An 18,478-nucleotide genomic window follows, 5' to 3' on the forward strand; every position below is an offset into this window, starting at 1 on the left:
AGTTGCTCCATGGCATGTGGGAGCTTCCCAGACCGTGTCCCCTGCATTGGCAGGTGGATCCTTAACCACTGCGCCACCAGGGAAGCCCCAAAATAAATTTTAAATAGATAAAAATAAAAGTTAAAACATGTAAAGTGCTTAAGAAAATGGTATCTGGTAAAAAGCACTCAATGTTATTTTTATTAACTCTTTCTGTGACTATCTTTATTGATTCTTTCCTTTTCTTTCTCTTCATTTCTTTTTGATTGTTCTGTCTCTACCACTCTCCTTCACTTTCCTTACCCCCATCTTCAGCAAACACCAACTTGCTTGATGCTATTTTTGAAAGACAGTGGGGCATCCAGGATACAAGACTACTGCTTTAAAAGTTCAGCAAACACAGCCTTCTTGCTCTTGAGGGACTGCAGACCAAGACCTTGAGTGTAGCCTTGGCTCTTAACAAAGGCCCCCTCAGCAACACAGACATTTAAACACAGTGAACGTGCTTAATGCTACTGAACTATACACTTAAAGGTTAAAGTGGTCAATTTTGCTTTGTATATTTTACCACAATAAATTTTTTTAAAAGGCTGTCTCATTTGGGAAATTATTATAACTCCCTTTTCACTCAAGAAGCATTGTTTGCCTAGCACTAGAATTGTCAGTAAGAGACAATACAAGTCTCTAAGCAAAGTAGTAAGCACCCTACCAACTAGAAACTACTTACTCTCCAGTGCTATTTTTATAGCAAAAAAGTATCTGAGAAAGTTCTGAAACCTGTAGCAATACAAAGCAAAAAAATAAGGACTTAACAATACAGGTAATTTAATTATCTCCAAAACAGAAGTATAAAAACAAGGAAAACAAATTCACATGCAAAACAGGTGTCTCTTGCGAACTTCTTTTAAATTAACAGAGAAAGTAGATGGGGTAAGTGGACAGGGAAACAGAAACATTATACCACTCACTTTATACTTGTATAATACTGATAAACCTTGTTGAGATATTACTACAACTCCATGAAGCAGGTAAAATAGGTAACACTCCCATTTTAGAGATATGAAAACTAAGCTCACAGTTATTAATTCACTTGCTCAAGGTAAGGCCTAAGCTGAGGATGAGCTTGTGTCCTGGGCCTCTCAGTCTGGCCCACCCTTTCCATTCCACCAAATCCTCATTGGGAATGAATTAAACATTGCTAGAAATCCCAAAAGTAACTTGACCCTCAGCTCACATGGGTTTCTCCTTGGTGTTTCAGCTCACCTGACAATACCCATAATTTCAGAGGCTGGTGGCAATAAAACCAAAAGAAGTTCTACACTGAGCAGGTGGTGACAACAACGTGGACAAGAATGAAAGCTGGGGGAAAACTTTTTTCAAAATGCTCATGTAAAAGCTCAATAATATTTATTTTGTTTTCTAAACACATTTATTGAGGTACAATTGACATAATCTGCACATATTTAGTGTATAATGTGATAAGTTTTAACCTATTAAACACTTGTGAAACCATCACCACATTCAAGATAATGAACATACCTATCACCCCAGAAGTTTCCTCTTGCCCCTTTTTATTCCTCCCTCCTGCCCCTCTCTGGTCCCCATTCCCCACCCCCAAGCAACCACAGCCTTTCTATCACTACAGGTTAGTTTGAATTTGCTTGTTTTACCTAAATGAAATGGATTCTTTCACTCAGCACAATTATTTTGAGATTCATTTGTTCACTTACTCCTGTCTGTATCAATAGTTCACTCCTTTAAAAAAACTTTTTTAGAGCAGTTTTAGCTTTACAGCAGTACTGAACAGAAGGTGCATACAACACCTCCCCACTGCCAACCTCACCCACTTTTTTTTTTTTTGGCCACACCATGTAGCATGCGGGATCTTAGTTCCCCGACAAAGGATCGAACCCATGCCCCTTGCATTGGGAGCATGGAGTCTTAACCACTGGGCCACCAGGGAAGTCCCGTCACCCACTATTACATCCCCCACCAGTGATACATTTATTACAACTGATGAACCTCCACTGGCACATCGTCACCCAGAGTCCATAGCTTCCATTAGGATTCACTCACAGTATACATTCTAAGAGTATGGACAAATGTATAATGATACGTATCCACCACCGTAGTACCATGCAGAGTAGTTTCATTGCCCAATATATCCTCTATGTCCCAAGTTCATTCCTTTTGATTGCTGAGTAATATTCCATTGTAGGGATATATATAATTTGTTTTTACATTCACTTGTTGGACATTTGGGTTGTTTCCCGTACTTGCTTGTTATACATTAAACCTGCTATAAACATTGTTTTTCTGTTTTCTATTTTTCTGATTTGTTTGGTATTTATCATATGCTTCTTTCTGGTTTGGGTTTAATTTGCTCTTTTTTTCTAGTATCTTAAAACAAGCTAAAGTCATTGACTACAGACCTTTCTTCTTTTCTACTGTAAGTATTTATGTTATAAACTCCCCAAGGATGCTTTAGGGGCATACATGTTTATTTTCATTCAGTTTCAACTATTGTCTAATTTCCCCTTTGATTTCTTCCTTGACTGGTGGCTTATTCAAAAGTGTGTTATTCAGTACTCAAATGTTTGGGGATTTTTCCAGACATCTTTCTATTATTGATTTCTAATTTAAATCTTTGTGGTCAGAAAACAGACTTTGCATGATATAAATTCTCTTAAATTACTGAGACTTGTTTTATGGCCTAGAATGTGGTCTATCTGGTAAATGTTCCATGTGTACTTGAAGAGAATGTGTACCTGCTATTGTTGGGGGAACTGTCAACCAAGTTAAACTGGTGAACAATGTTGGTCAAGTGTACTATATCCTTACTGATTTTCTGCTTCCTGCTTCTATCAGTTATTGAAATCTCTGATTATAATTGTGGATGTGTCTATTTTCCTTGCAGTTCTATTTCTGCTTCATGTATTCTGAAGCCCTGTCAATTATGTATTTAAATGTTTAGGACTGTTATGTCCCCTTGATTATTTTATCCCTTTGTCATTATGAAATGATCTTCTTTATCTCTGGTAATATTCTTTGCTCTGAAGTCTACTTCATCTGATATTAATATAGACACCCCAGCTACCTTCTAACTAGTGTTACCATGGTATGTATATATTTTCATTCATATAATTTTAACCTTTTTGTTTTATATTTAAAATGCCTTTCTTTGGTAGGCATCACATAGTTGGATATTGCTTTTTTTAACCAATCTGAATCATCTCTGCCTTATAATTGGGTGTTTGGCCCATCTTGCTTTTTGTTTTCTATTTGTTCCATCTATCTTTGTTCCCCTTTTCCTCTTTTTCTGCCTTCCTTTGAATTAACCAAGCATTTTTTTTATGATTTCATTTTATTTCCTTTGTTGGGTTCCTATTAACTCTTAGTTTTGTTACTTTAGTGACTGCCTTAAGGTTTACAGTATCCATCATTATCATATTGACATCCAAGTGAGATTATACCATTTCACATATAACATAAAGATCTTATAATAGTTTACTTCCATTTCTTCTCTCCTGGGCTATATCCATTTGTTGTCATGAATTTTACTTTATAGATGTTATAAACTTCACAAAGCATTGTTACTACTTTTATATAAGCAATTTTAATATAAAGATATTTAAATAATAAAAAATATAGCTTACATATTTTCTCACATAATCATTTCCAGTGTTCTTCATTCATTTGTGTAGATTCAGGTTTTCATCTGGTATAATTTTTCTTCTGCCTGAAGGACATCCTTAAACGTTTCTTAGAGTGTGGGTCTGCTGGTGATTAATTCTTTCAGCTTTCATGTGTCTGAAAACTTCTTTGTTTTTGGAAGATGTGTTCACCTGGTAAAGAATTCTAGGTGAAGTGTGGCCAAGATGGTGGAGCAGGAGAACCCTGAGCTCACCTTTTCCCACAGGCACACCAAAATCACAACTATTTACAGAACACCTGTCTATGAGAAGAACATAAAGACTAGCAGAAAAGACTTTCCAGAATTAACTGTATGAAGAAGGAACCACAATGAGACAGGTAGGAGAGGCAGACCCACACCCCAAGTAGGCAACACACTGACAGAAGGATAATCACAATTGCACATGTTTTCCCCAAGGAGTGAGGGGTCTGAGCCCCACATCAGGCACCCCAGTCCAGGGGTCCTGCACCGGGAAGATCAGCCCCCAGAACATCTCACTTTGAAGGCTAGTGGGGCTTCTATAAAGGAGAGCTAGAGAGCTACAGGAAACAGAGAGTGTGCTGTTAAAGGGTGCACACAAAATCTCACATGCTCCAAGTCCCAGCAGAGAGACAGTAATTTGAAAGTAGCCTGGGTCACACCAACTTACTAATCTTGGAGAGCATCCTGAAGAGGCAGGAGGCAACTGGGACTCCCCTTGGGGACACAGATACTGGTAGCAGCCATTTTGGGGAGCTCATTCTACCACAAGAACAGTGGCACTGGCAAGCACCATTCTGGAGTCTTCTCTCTAGCCTATCAGGGTCAGGGGCTTATCCGCCCACCAGCAGGCTGGCAACAACCCCAGGACACCGCAGGGCATGCAGCTAGATGTACCAGGACTCGGCCCCAACAACCAATGGGCCAACAGCCACTGCACGAGGCAGGACCTGGCAGTCAACCTGGCCCGGGTCCAGGCCCACCTCTCAGCATGCCCACAGTAGTAGACCCTGCCACAAAAGAAGGGCCCATGCAGCCAACATAGGGGGTACCCCTAGAGCATATAGCTCTGGTGGCCAGAGGGGAGTAGACTGCTAAGCCACACAGGACATCTCCTACATAGGGCCACTTTTCCAAGACCAGGAGACGTAACCAACCAACCTACCAAATACAGGGAAATAAACACAGAGAATTAGACAAAATGAAACAACAAAGAAATCTGTTTCAAATAAAGGAACAAGACAAAACCCTAGAAGAAGAACTGAGCAAGACGGAGATAAGCAAACTACCCAACAAAGAGTTCAAGGTAATATTCATAAAGATACTTAAAGAACTTGGGGGAAGAATGGATGAACGCAGTGAGAATTTCAACAAGTTAGAAAATATAAAGAAGAATCAAACAGAGCTGACGAACATAATAACTGAAATAAAACTACACTGGAAGGAATGAACAGTGAATGAGAACAAATCAGCAAACTGGAAGACAGAGTAGTGGAACCATCCAGCCTTAACAGAAAAAAGAATTTTTAAAAATGAGCATAGTTTAATAAGAGACATCTAGGACCACATCAAGCATACTAACATTCACATTATAGGTGTCCCAAAAGGAGAAGAGAGAAAGAGGCAGAGAACTTATTCAAACAAATAATAGCTGAAAACTTCCCTAACCTGGAAAAGGAAACAGACGTCCAAGTCCAGGATGCACTAAGTCCCAAACAAGGTGAATCCAGAGAGATCTACACCAAGACAAATTATAATTAAAGTGGCAAAATTAAAGATAAAGAATCTTAAAAGTAGCAAAAAAAAAAAGGCAATTAGTTATGTGCAGGGGAACTCCCTAAGACTATCAGCTGACTTTTCAGCAGAAACTTCACAGGCCAGAAGGAAGTGGCATGATATATTCAAAGTAATGAAAGGAAAAAACTCTATATAGTAAGTCCCCTACATACAAACGAGTTCCATTGCAAGAGTCCATTCATTAAGTCCAATTTGTTCGTAAGTCCAACAAAGTTAGCCTAAGTACCCAAACACAATTGGCTATATAGTACTGTACTGCAATAGGTTTATAATAATTTTCACACAAGTAATACATAAAAAACAAACACAAAAAATAAAGAAAACACTTTTAATCTTACAGTACAGTACCTAGAAAAGTCCAGCTACATCATCACTGCTTTTATACTTCCTTCCAGATATCCTGGGCTTGAAATAAAGACACTGTACTACTGTACTCTATACACTACTGTAAAGTACACAAAAGGACAACCACTTGTAGAGGATGCATGCACGTGACAATGTATGCCAGACACATGAACTAACTTACATGACTGGACATGTGAGCACATGTTTCCATTTTTGAAAGTTCACAACTTCAAGGTTCATATATAGGGGACTTACTGTAACCAAAAATACTCTACCCAACAGGGCTATCATTCATATTTGAAGAAGAAAGAAAATGTTCTACATATAAACAATAACTAAAAGAATTCAGCACCACTGCATTGGCATTATGAGAAATGTTAAAGGGACTTCTCTAAGCAAGATTTTAAAAAAAAAAAAAGGGAAAAACCACACAACTAGAAATATGAAAATTATGAAAGGAAAAAATCTCATTGGTAAAGGCAAACATACAGTAAATGTAGTGCATCAACCACTTATAAAGCTAGTAGGAAGGGTAAAAGACAAAAGTGGTAAAATCATCTATATCCACGATAAGCAGTTAAGGTATACACAAAACAAAAAGATGTAAAACATGATGTCAAAAAAATTAAACATGGTGGGAGAATAAAAATGCAGGGTTGCTAGACTGAATTTCAACTTAAAAGATCATCAACTTAAAATAATAACACAAGTTATTACTAACATATATTACATATGTGTGTCTGTAATTGTTATATATGAACATCATGGTAACCACAAACCAAAATCTTACAACTCTCTCTCACACACACACACACACAAAGAGAAAGCAACCCAAATATAACACTAAAGATATCCTCAAATCACAAAAGAGCAAAAGAAGAAGGAAAAAATGAGAACTATAAAAACAATCAGAAAACATTTAACAAAATGGAAATAAGTAGGGACTTCCCTGGTGGTACAGTGGTTAAGAATCCGCCTGCCAATGCAAGGGACACGGGTTCGAGCCTGGTCCAGGAAGATCCCACATGCCATGGATCAACTAAGCCCATGCACCACAACTACTGAGCCTGCGCTCTAGAGCCCGCGAGCCACAACTACTGAGCCTGCATGCCACGACTACTGAAGCCCGTGTGCCTAGAGCCCATGCTCCACAACAAGAGAAGCCACCACAATGAGAAGCCCACACCAACGCAACAAAGAGTAGCCCCTGCTTGCCACCACTAGAGAAAGCCTGTGCACAGCAATGAGGACCCATCGCAACCAAAAATAAATAAATAAATTTATTTTAAAAAATGGCAATAAGTACATACCTATCAATAATTACTTTAAAAGTAAATGGACTAAATGCTCCAATCAAAAGGCACAGAACGGCTTAACAGACTAAAAAAAAACGTGACCCATCTATATGCTGACTACTATGCTGAAGAGACTCATTTCAGATCTAAAAACACAGAGACTGAAAGTGAGGTAATGGAAAACGGTATTCCACGCAAATGGAAACAAAAAGAGAGCAGGGGCAGCAATACGTATTATCAGACAAAATAGATTTCTGAACAGACTGTAACAAGAGACAAAGGACATTAAATAATGATCAAGGGATCAATCCAATAGGAAGATATAACAAATGTAAACACATATGCACCCAACATAGGAGCAACTAAATACATATAGCAAATATTAACAAACATGAAGGGAAAAACTGACAGTAACACAATAATAGTAGGGGACTTTAACACCCCACTTACATAAATGGACAGATCATCCAGAGAGGAAATCAATAAGGAAACACTGGCCTTAAGTGACACACTAGACCAGATGAACTTAAAAGATATATCAAGTCTCAACAAAGTTAAGATGGAAAGCATAGCAAGCATCCTTTCCAACCACAGTGGTATGAGAGTAGAAATCTACTACATGGAAAAAACTGCAAAAAACACAAACACACATGTGGAGGCTAAACAATATGCTTCTCAACAAACAATGGGTCACTGAAGAAATCAAAGAGGAAATTAAAAAATACCTGAAGACAAATGAAAATGGAAATACAATGATCCAAAACCTATGGGACACAGCAAGAGCAATTCTAAGAAAGAAGTTTATAGTAATACAAGCCTACCTCAGGAAACAAGAAAAATCTAAGGAACTAGAAATAGAAGAACAAACAAAACTCATAGTTAGTAGAAGGAAAGAAAAATAAAGATCTGAGCAGAAATAAATGGAGACTTAAAACAACAGCAGAAAAGATCAATGAAACTAAGAGCTAGTTCTTTGAAAAGATAAACAAAATTGACAAACCTTTAGCCAGACTCATCAATAAAAAAAAGAGTGGGACCAAATCAATAAAATCAGAAATGAAAGAGAAGTTATAAATGACACCACAGAAATACAAAGGATCATAAAAGATTACTACAATTAAACACCAATAAAATGGACAACCCAGAATAAATGGATAAATTCCTAAAAACGTACAATCTCCTAAAACTGAATCAGAAAAAAACAGAAGATATGAACAGAATGATTACCAGTCATGAAACTGAATCAGCAAAATAAACAAAAACAAAAAACAAAACAAAACAAACTCCCAACAAAGTCCAGGATCAGATGGATTTATAGATGAATTTTACCAAACATTTAAAGAAGAATTGATATCTATCTTTCTCCAACTACCGTAAAAAAGGAAGAGTCAGGAGTGCTTCCAAACTCATTCTACAAGGCCAGCATCACCTTGGTACCAAAACCAGATGAGGATACCACAAAATAAGGAAAACAGAGGCCAATATCCCTGATGTACACTGATGTAAAAATCTTCAATAAAATATTAGCAAAATGAATTCAACAATACATCAAAAAGATCATACACCATAATCAAGTGGGATTTATCCCATGGATGCAGGGTGTTTCAATATCCAGAAATCAATGTGATACACCACATAACAAATTGAAAAATAAAAATCATATGATCATCTTAATAGATGCAGAAAAAGCTTTTGACAAAATCCAATACCCATTTATGATAAAAACTTTCACCCAAGTTGGTATAGGGGGAACATACCTCAACATAACAAAGGCCATCTACGGTAAGCCTATGCCAACATCATACAAAAAGGTGACAAGCGGAAAGCATTTCCCCTAAGATCAGGAACAAGACAAGGATGCCCACTCACCATTTTTATTCAAGATAGTATTGGAAGTCCTAGACACAGCAATCAGACAAGAAAAATGAAAAGAATCCAAGTTGGAAAGGAAGCAGTAAAACTGTCACTGTTTGCATATGACATGACATTATATATAAAAAAATCCTAAAGACACCACCAAAAAACCTATCAGAACTCACCAATGAATTCAGTAAAGCTGCAGGATGCAAAATAATACAAATCTGTTGCATTTCTGTACACTAACAATGAACTGTCAGAAAGAGAAATTAAGAAAACAACCCCATTTACAATTGCATCAAAAAGAATAAAATATCCAGGAGTAAATCTAACCAAGGAGGGAAAAGAGCTGTACCCAGAAAACTATAATACACTGATGAAAGAAACTAAAAAGAAACAAATGGAAAGATATACCATGTTCATGGATTAGAAGAATCCCAAGACAATCCACAGATTCAATGCAATCCCTACCAAATTCCAACAGAATTTTTCACAGAACTACAACAAATAATGCCCAAATTTGTATGGAAACACAAAAGAGTCCAAAATAGCCAAAATAATTTTAAGAAAGAACAAAGCTGGAGGTATCATGCTCCATTATTTCCAACTATACTACAAAGCTATAGTAATCAAAACAGTATGACAACACTGTAAATCAACTATACTTCAATTTAAAAAAAAAACAACAGTGGGACTTCCCTCGTGGTCCAGTGGGTAAGATTCCACAGTCCCAACGCAAGGTGCCTCAGTTCAATCCCTAGTCGGAGAAAAAGATCCCACATGCATGCCACAACTAAGAAGCCCACATGCCACAACTAAAGATCCCGCATGCTGCAAGTAAACATGCTACAAGATCTCGCGTGCCGCAACTAAGACACAGTGCAGCCTAAACAAACAAACAAACAAAAACAAAAAAACAGTATGATACTGGCACAAAAACAGACACATGGATCAACAGAACAGAACAGCGAGCCCAGAAATAAACCCACACTTATATGGTCAATTAATCTATGACAAAGGAGGCAAGAATATATGATGGGAAAAAGAAAGCCTCTTCAATAAACGGTGTTGGGAAAACTGGAGAGCTACATGCAAAAGTAGCAAACTGGACTACTTTCTCACACTATATACAAAAATAAATTCAAAATGGATTAATGACTTAAATGTAAGACCTGAAACCATAAACTCCTAGAAGAAAACATAGGCAGTATGCTCTCTGACATCAAATAGATATAGATATATAGATATCTCCTCAGGCAAGGGAAACAAAAGGAAAAATAAACAAATAGGACTACATCCAACTAAAAAGCTTTTGCACAGTGAAGGAAACTATCAGCAAAACAAAAAGGCACCCTACTGAATGAGAGAAGATATTTGCAAACAGTGTATTTGATAAGGGGTTAATAGCCAATATGTATAAGAACTCATACAACTAAACATTAAAAAACAAACAGCCCAATTAAAAAATGGGTCAGAGGACCCACACAGACATTTTTCCAAAGAAGATACACAGATGGCCAACAGACACATGAAAAGATGCTTAGCATCACTAATCATCAAGTAAATGCAAATGAAAACCATGAGATATCACCTCACACCTGTCAGAATGATTATCATCAAAAAAGACAACAAATAACAGATGAATGGATAATGATGTGATACACACACACACACACACACACACAAGACCATTATTCAGCCATTTAAAAAAAAAGAAATCTGGGAACTTCCCCGGTGGCACAGTGGTTAAGAACCTGCCCACCAATGCAGGGGATATGGGTTTGAGCCCTGGTCCAGGAAGATCCCACATGCTGCGGAGCAACTAAGCCCAAGCACCACAACTACTGAAGCCCGTGTGCCTAGAGCCCATGCTCCGCAACAAAGAGTAGCCCCCGTTTGCTGCAACTAGAAAAAGCCTGTGTGCAGCAACAAAGACCCAACACAGCCAAAAATAAACTTATTTTTTAAAAAAATGAAATCTGTCTTTTGCGACAACATGGAGGGACCTGAAGGTATTATGCTGAGATAAGTCAGACAGAGAAAGACAAATATCATATGATTTGTCTTGTATGTGGAATCTAAAGAACAGAACAAACAAAACAGAAAGAGACTGACAGAGAACAAATTGGTGGCTACCAGAGGGGAGGCATGTAGGGGGATAAGTGAAATAGGTTAGGGAGATTAAGAAGTACAAACTTCCAGTAAAATAAGTAAGTCACAGGGATGAAACGTACAGCACAGGGAATATAATCAATAATACTATAACTCTGTAGGGTGAGAGATGGTAGCGACTTATCATGGTGATCATTTTGTAATGTATAAAAATACTGAATCACTATGTTGTACACCTGAAACTAATATAGTAAGTCAATTATACTTCATTTATAAGGAAAGAAAGAAGGCAGGGAGGAAGGAGAAAAAAGAAAAGAGGAAAGAAAAAAAAGAGAAGAGAAAAGAAAAGAGAAAAGAGAATAAATTCTAGGTGGACAGAGGTTTTTTGGTTTTCTTTTTTTTTTCAGTGTTTTAAATATGCTGTTCCATGGCCGCCTTTTTTTTTATCACAAGAAATCTGCTGTCACCTGCATATTTGCTTTTCTGTACATGTCTTTCTTCCTCTGGCTGCTTTTAAGATTTTTCTCTTCACCACTGGTTTTGAGTAATTTGATTATGATGTGCCTTGGTATAGTTTTCTTCCTGGTTTTTTTTTCTGTTTTGTTTTTTCTTTTTTGCGGTATGCGGGCCTCTCACTGTTGTGGCCTCTCCCGTTGTGGAGCACAGGCTCTGGACGCGCAGGCTCAGTGGCCATGGCTCACGGGCCCAGCCGCTCCGCAGCATGTGGGATCTTCCCAGACCGGGGCACGAACCCGTGTCCCCTACATCGGCAGGCGGACTCTCAACCACTGCGCCACCAGGGAAGCCCCTTCTTCCTGTTTTTTGTGTGGGTGATTCACTGAGTTGAGTTTACAGTTTCCATCAAGCTTGGAAAGTTTCTGGCCATTATTCTTTCACCTATTTTTTCTTTCTCTCCTGCTTCTGTGGGAACTCTAATTACCCATATATTAAGTTGCCTGAAGTTGTTCCACAGTTCTGTGCTACGTCTGAAAATTTTTTGATTCTTTTTTATATGTCTCATGTTGGATAACTGAATCTTTCCTTCTACAACATCTAATCTGCCATTAATGCCCCTCAGTGTATCTTTCACTTAACACACTTGTAGTTTGTCATCTTTAGAAACTTGATTTGGGTAATTTTCATATCTTCCATGATCCTACTTAACTTTTTAAACACATGGAATATAGTTGTAATAACTGTTCTAATGTCCTTTGCTGACTGTACCATCTGTGTCAGTTCTGGATTGGTTTTCATTGATTGTTTATTCTCATTACAGGTTACATTTTCCTGTCTCCTTGCACTGTGCTCCCCAACTGTAATTCATACATTTAGATACTAACCCCAGGTGCTAAGAATGTGACTGTATTTGGAGATAGAGTCTTTAAGAGGTTAAATTAAGTTAAAATTCGGTCATTAGTGGGGACTTCCCTGGTGGTCAAGTGGGTAAGACTCTGTGTTCCCAATGCAGGGGACCTGGGTTTGATCCCTGTTCAGGAAACTAGATCCTGCATGCATACCACAACTATTAAAGAGTTCGCATGCTGCAACTAAGAGTCTGCGTGCTGCAACTAAGACCCAGCGCAGCCTAAATAAATGTATGTTAAAAAGAAAAATTGGTCATTATGGTAGGCTGTAATCCAATAAGACTGGTGTCCTTATAAGAAGAAACCTGGACAGACATGCAGAGGAAAGACCATGTAAGACACAGGGAGAACATGGACATCTACAAGCCAAGGAGAGAGGCCCCAGAAGAAACCAATGCTGCCAACACACTGATCTCAGACTTCTAGCGTCCAGAATTGTGAAAAAATAAATTTCTCTCGTTTCAGCCACCCAGTATGTAGTACTTTGTTACGGCTGCCCAAGCAAACTAATACATCTGGTAATATTTGATTAGATATGAGACATTGTGAATTTTACTTTGTTGGGTGCTGGATATTTTTATGTTCCTATAAATATTGAATCTTGTTTCAGGATGCAGTGAATTGCAAACAGTTTGATTCTTCTGGGTTTTGTTTTTATGATTTGTTAGGTGGGTCCAGAGCAGTACTCTGTCTAGGGCTAATTATTTCCCATTACTGAAGCATGACATTCCTGAGTGTTCTACCCAATGTTCAGTGAATTATGGTCTTGTTAGAGGGAACTGGAACTGTTTCATCTAAACCTTTCGGGAAGTTCTCTCCCCAGCCTCAGATAGTTTCCTCACACATGTGTGCTGAGCAGCACTATGTTGAATACTCAAGGTGTAGAGATCTCCAGATTCTCCTCTGCAGATCTCCAGAGTTCTCTCTGTACCGATGTCTCTCCCTGGTCCTCTGTCCTATAAAGTGTAGGCATGTTGGTGTCCCCAGACTCTCAGCACCTTATCCACAGCTCAGGAAGTCCACCAGGCTCCACGTCAATTTCCTTGTCCCTGTGATACAGCGGGGAAACTCTCACGGTAGTAAGCTGGAGTTGTTGTAGAGCTCCCTTTGTTTGTCACCTCTCCAGAGACTACTGTCTCTCGTTGCCAGTGGCCAGTGTTTGGAAACCTTGTTTCATGCATTTTGTCTGGATTTTGTTGTTGTTTTAGTTATTTCAGGGTAAATTCAGTCCCTGTTACTCTATCTTCAGTGGCCAGAAGTGGAAGAACTGTATTCCTATTAAAAAGTATCTATATTTAGTTTTCACCAATTCCTCTATTACTGTAACCATCAAAATTATTCAGGAAGAGTTTTTCGCTTTATTCCATTATATTAATAGATATATTTCAAAATACATCTTATATTTATATTCCATCATATATATATGTGTACATACATATATATATATTCTATTATCTCATTATATTCTCTCAGAAGGAACGAAAGAGTAAATCCAAAATTCACTCCCCAAGACTACTAGGTGGACTTCTACCTGGTTTATAGGTGGAAACCTTAAGAACAATCTTCAAACTCTTATTCAAACACAGTATTGGGAGTAATTTCACTGAACAGAATTAAAAGCTTTAAGGCCTTAATAAAATACACAAGTGCAATCCCATAAATGTCTTTGTTCCCAGAGAAGAAAACAGAAAGTCATGAGGATGTTGGCAGAGTTTAACAGCTGGGTGACCTACTGTGAAAAGGCCTTGTTCTCCTGACAGTGACGAGGATGTTTTATCACTATAGTATAGCTTGTTTTCAAGTGCTTCATACACAATTGTTTTACCTCCTGTTAAAAAACAAAATTCATCTGAGCAAACCTTAAAGATCTTATTGGCTTTATTCAACAATTCATCAATCGGGCAGCATCTCATGTAGCAAACAGAAAGGAACTCCAAGGAGCTGTACAAAATGAAAGACTTTCACAGGGAGAAGAGAGTGGGAACAAGGAAGTTTTATGAGACAACAGAAGCGAGTTATTTATTCCACGGTCACTTTCCTTTAGGAGACAACAGGGGTCTATCAGGCAGATAACCACATTAGTGCTGACCAGGTGATTCCTGATTGACTGGTTGAAGAACCCATTTCTAGGAGAGCCGAGTCTGTAATGAAGTTAAGTCTCCGTTTGGTGACGTGGGCTTATTTAGCATAAGCAACTCCATTTTGGGTCTGTTATCTTCTTCTTAAAGCTATCTTGCTTTATTTATTTAATTTGTTTTTGGCTGCGTTGGATCTTCATTGCTGCACATGGCCTTTCTCTAGTTGCGGCAAGTGGGGGCTACTCTTCGTTGCAGTGCACAGGCTTCTCATTGCAGTGGCTTCTCTTGTTGTGGAGCATGGGCTCTAGGCGCACAGGCTCAGTAATTGTGGCATGTGGGCTCAGTAGTTGTAGCTTGCGAGCTCTAGAGCGCAGGTTCAGTAGTTGTGGCTCACGGGCTTAGTTGCTCCACGGCATGTGGGATCTTCCCAGACCAGGGCTCAAACCCGTGTCTCTTGCATTGGCAGGCAGATTGTTAACCACTGCGCCACCAGGGAAGCCCTGTTTTTCTTTATAGCACTTTACCACCTCTTGAAATTTACTGTGTATTTACATGTACCTTTTTTGCTTTCCTTCTGCTTCACGAGGAGAATGTGAGCTCCACAAGGGTTGGGACCTGTCTGACTCTGTAACATTTTATTCACAGCCTCCAGCACACGCTACGTCTTCAACAAGTATTTGTTAGATGAATAAAAGAATAAACATGCAAGCAATCTTCTCAATATATGTCACACTGTTAACAGTAATTACCCAGGGGATAATTCCACTTTCTCAATTATATTCTGTATTTTAAATCTGTATTAAGAAATCTTTTTTTACTTTTGTAATCAGGAAAAAAAACAAAATGAGAAGGGAACAGAGGGAAGAAGACAGGATCTCTCAAGGGCTGCCTTTCACCATGGCAGTTGCCATCCCTTGCGGTGGCCTCACACCTGAAGATCCCTGCCTTGGTCCCTGCAGAATCTCCCTTGTGCTTTCTGTTGAGGCTCTGGGGCTATACTGGCAGGCTCCCAGCTGGCCTCCACTGGTGTAACAGTCCCTTCCTTCTGGAACCCAAAGCCAAGTATCCGATGTCCTAGAATGGCAGTCTTATTTTCCTTCCCGTAGGTTCTGCCATGACATGCCTTGTCAAGGTGTGCCGTGTTCCTAAACTGCGAACATTTCTTTTCTTTTATCTAGAGAAAGCTTGGTATGCCAGGGATGCATTGACAGGATGAGTTATATCCTGTCACTGAAGTGGGAGCCTAAAAGATGAGATACTGTGAAGATAAAACAGCACAAAAAATGTCAGAGCAACAAAGGATCAATGTGAGATCAGACTAATCATCTCCAGCCACACTTGCATTTTGTCTCTTCTATAGACATAATAAAAATGCTTGAAGAAACTAACACACCACTGCAAAGCAATTATACTCCAATAAAAATGTTAAAAAAAAGATACTGCCATCTTTCTTCTTTCCCAGTGCCTAGCTTGATATCAAACAAACAATAGAAGCAAGTTAACTGTTTGTTGAATACAATAATCTATGAGCACCCAACACTGACACGGCCACTTTCAGGTAGGAACCACATGATGTTCCAGGACTAGGAATGGCACAAGTCAAACATGAAACAGTAAAGAGTCTGTGTTGTACACATTATTAGGAGAAAGAAACAGTTGAAAGTTAAAAGGCATATATCTCTTTTAGGACCCTGAACTATGGCATCCAAACGATCTGCTTCAACACTGAACATTCTTACCTTCCCATTACGAATAGTTCAGTCAATATATCTGAACCTTGGGACTTCCCTGGTGGCACAGTGGTAAAGAATGCGCCTGCCAATGCAGGGGACATGGGTTCGAGCCCTGGTTCTGGAAGATACCACATGCCGTGGAGCAACTAAGCCCGTGCGCCACAACTACTGACCCTGCGCTCTAGAGCCCGCGAGCCACAACTACTGAGCCCGCATGCCACAACTACTGAAGCCCACGCACCTAGAGCCCGTGCTCCGCCAGAAGAGAAGCCACCATAATGAGAAGCCCACGCACTGCAATGAAGAGTAGTCCCTGCTTGCCGCAACTAGAGCAAGTCCAAGTGCAGCAACAAAGATCCAACACAGCCAAAAATAAATAAATAAATTTATTAAAAAATATATATGTATATATATCTCTAAACCTTGTGTGGAGATCTGAAAGTGTGATAAGAATTGAAAATAACTGCAACTTTCTTTTCTTTACCCTAATGCTCAGGACAACTTTCAAGCTTTAAGGACAAACCCTAAATTGCAGCATTCCTGAGATATGCTTGTATTCCTTCATTGACACTCCTTCTCTGCCTTCATCTTTGCAAAATGAAATTCCTTCTGAAACTCCTCACACTGACACTCATCTACCCCCTTCTCTTTTTACCTTCTCAGGGCATTTCCATACCTGGTAAACAGATTACACATGATTAAGACAACTAAAGCCCATAAGTATCATCTCAAGACAAATTCTATTTAGAAACTTCTATTTGTGTATTAGCAAAACCTGAGAGGTAAGAATTCTGCCTACGTCCCACATACTCACTCTGTGTTGCCACCGTTCATGTTGATCTCTTCCCCACCTCCACCTCAAACCCAGCTTAACACCCCCGTCACTGGGCCATATGCAGGGCCCTCCGGGGGGCAGCTGCCCTCAGGCCCCCCAGGACCAGGCAGTACTCGGCTGTGCAGAACATACATGGCTTCTCAGACACACAGCAAGTCACAGCTGAAACGACTTCCCATGAGAACCACTTCTGTCATCCATTTTTGCAACACCGCATGTCAAAAAGAAGAGTTTCGGGCTTCCCTGGTGGCGCAGTGGTTGAGAATCTGCCTGCTAATGCAGGGGACACGGGTTCGAGCCCTGGTCTGGGAGGATCCCACATGCCGAAGAGCAACTAGGTCCGTGAGCCACAACTATTGAGCCTGCGCATCTGGAGCCTGTGCTCCACAACGAGAGGCCGCGATAGCGAGAGGCCCACGCACCGCGATGAAGAGTGGCCCCCACTTGCCACAACTAGAGATAGCCCTCGCACAGAAATGAAGACCCAACGCAGCAAAAATAAATTAATTAATTAATAAACTCCTATCCCCAAAATCTTCTTTTTTTTTTTTTTTGCGGTACGCGGGCCTCTCACTGTTGTGGCCTCTCCCGTTGAGGAGCACAGGCTCCAGACGTGCAGGCTCAGCGACCATGGCTCACGGGCCCAGCCGCTCCACGGCATGTGGGATCTTCCTGGACCGGGGCACAAACCCGTGTCCCCTGCATCGGCAGGCGGACTCTCAACCACTGCGCCACCAGGGAAGCCCCCCAACATCTTCTTAAAAAGAAAAAAAAAGAAGAGTCTCTGCCAAGGAGCTTGACTGTCCGTGTTAATGAGACTTTAGCAAATAATGGTAGGAAACATCTGATTAGGTTAAGGATAGAGAGGTAAGACCAGGTCCAGGTTGAGAACTGAAAGGGAAATACCTGTAGTACCTCCTCTCCCCTTGGCACAGGGCTTTGCTCTTATTCCACAGAGAAAACAGAAGCACCCAGTAGAGAACCTCCAGTGCTCTCCACACACATCTAACCACCTCCCTGCAGCTTCACAGCACCCTTGGCCTACCTCCCTGTCTGAGGACCGCTGACTTGGCCTTGGGGTACTGGGTCCCAAAGACACCACGCCACCAGCACTCGGCATCACCAGTCTTTCCCCTCCTGGACTATCCTCAGGAGCACACCAAGGCACTCTACAGCACTGGTCAGAAACTTCCTCCTACTCCAGTTACCCACCCCCTCATTTCTGTTGCCTTTTATGGCAAAACTCCTTGGAAAAGCTATCTGCATTTCTTCTCCCTACTTCTCCCTTGAGCCACTCCATCAGGCTCTTGCCTCCACCACTCAAATTAACCACACTAACAACCACTGATCCTTATGTCTCCAAATCCAATGGCAGATCACACTCTCCTCTGCAACAGGCTTTCTTCCAAT

General features: G+C 39.9%; 1 protein-coding gene across 2 annotated transcripts in view; it reads right to left on the minus strand.

The window, feature by feature from the left end:
• ABHD12 (abhydrolase domain containing 12, lysophospholipase) overlaps positions 1 to 18,478 on the minus strand; it is a 68,527-nt gene that overhangs the window by 42,275 nt on the left and 7,774 nt on the right. The window contains exon 2 of one of the 2 annotated variants that reach the window (XM_082857994.1): positions 3,636 to 3,824. The exons of the other annotated variant lie outside the window; for it this stretch is intronic. Coding sequence (XP_082714120.1) covers positions 3,636 to 3,637 — 2 coding nt within the window. The 5' untranslated portion in view covers positions 3,638 to 3,824. The remainder of the gene's footprint in view (positions 1 to 3,635; positions 3,825 to 18,478) is intronic. 2 annotated transcript variants of the gene reach the window in all.

This window comes from Leucopleurus acutus (assembly GCF_964270905.1).
Source record: "Leucopleurus acutus genome assembly, chromosome: 16".
Classification (NCBI taxonomy): domain Eukaryota; kingdom Metazoa; phylum Chordata; class Mammalia; order Artiodactyla; family Delphinidae; genus Leucopleurus; species Leucopleurus acutus.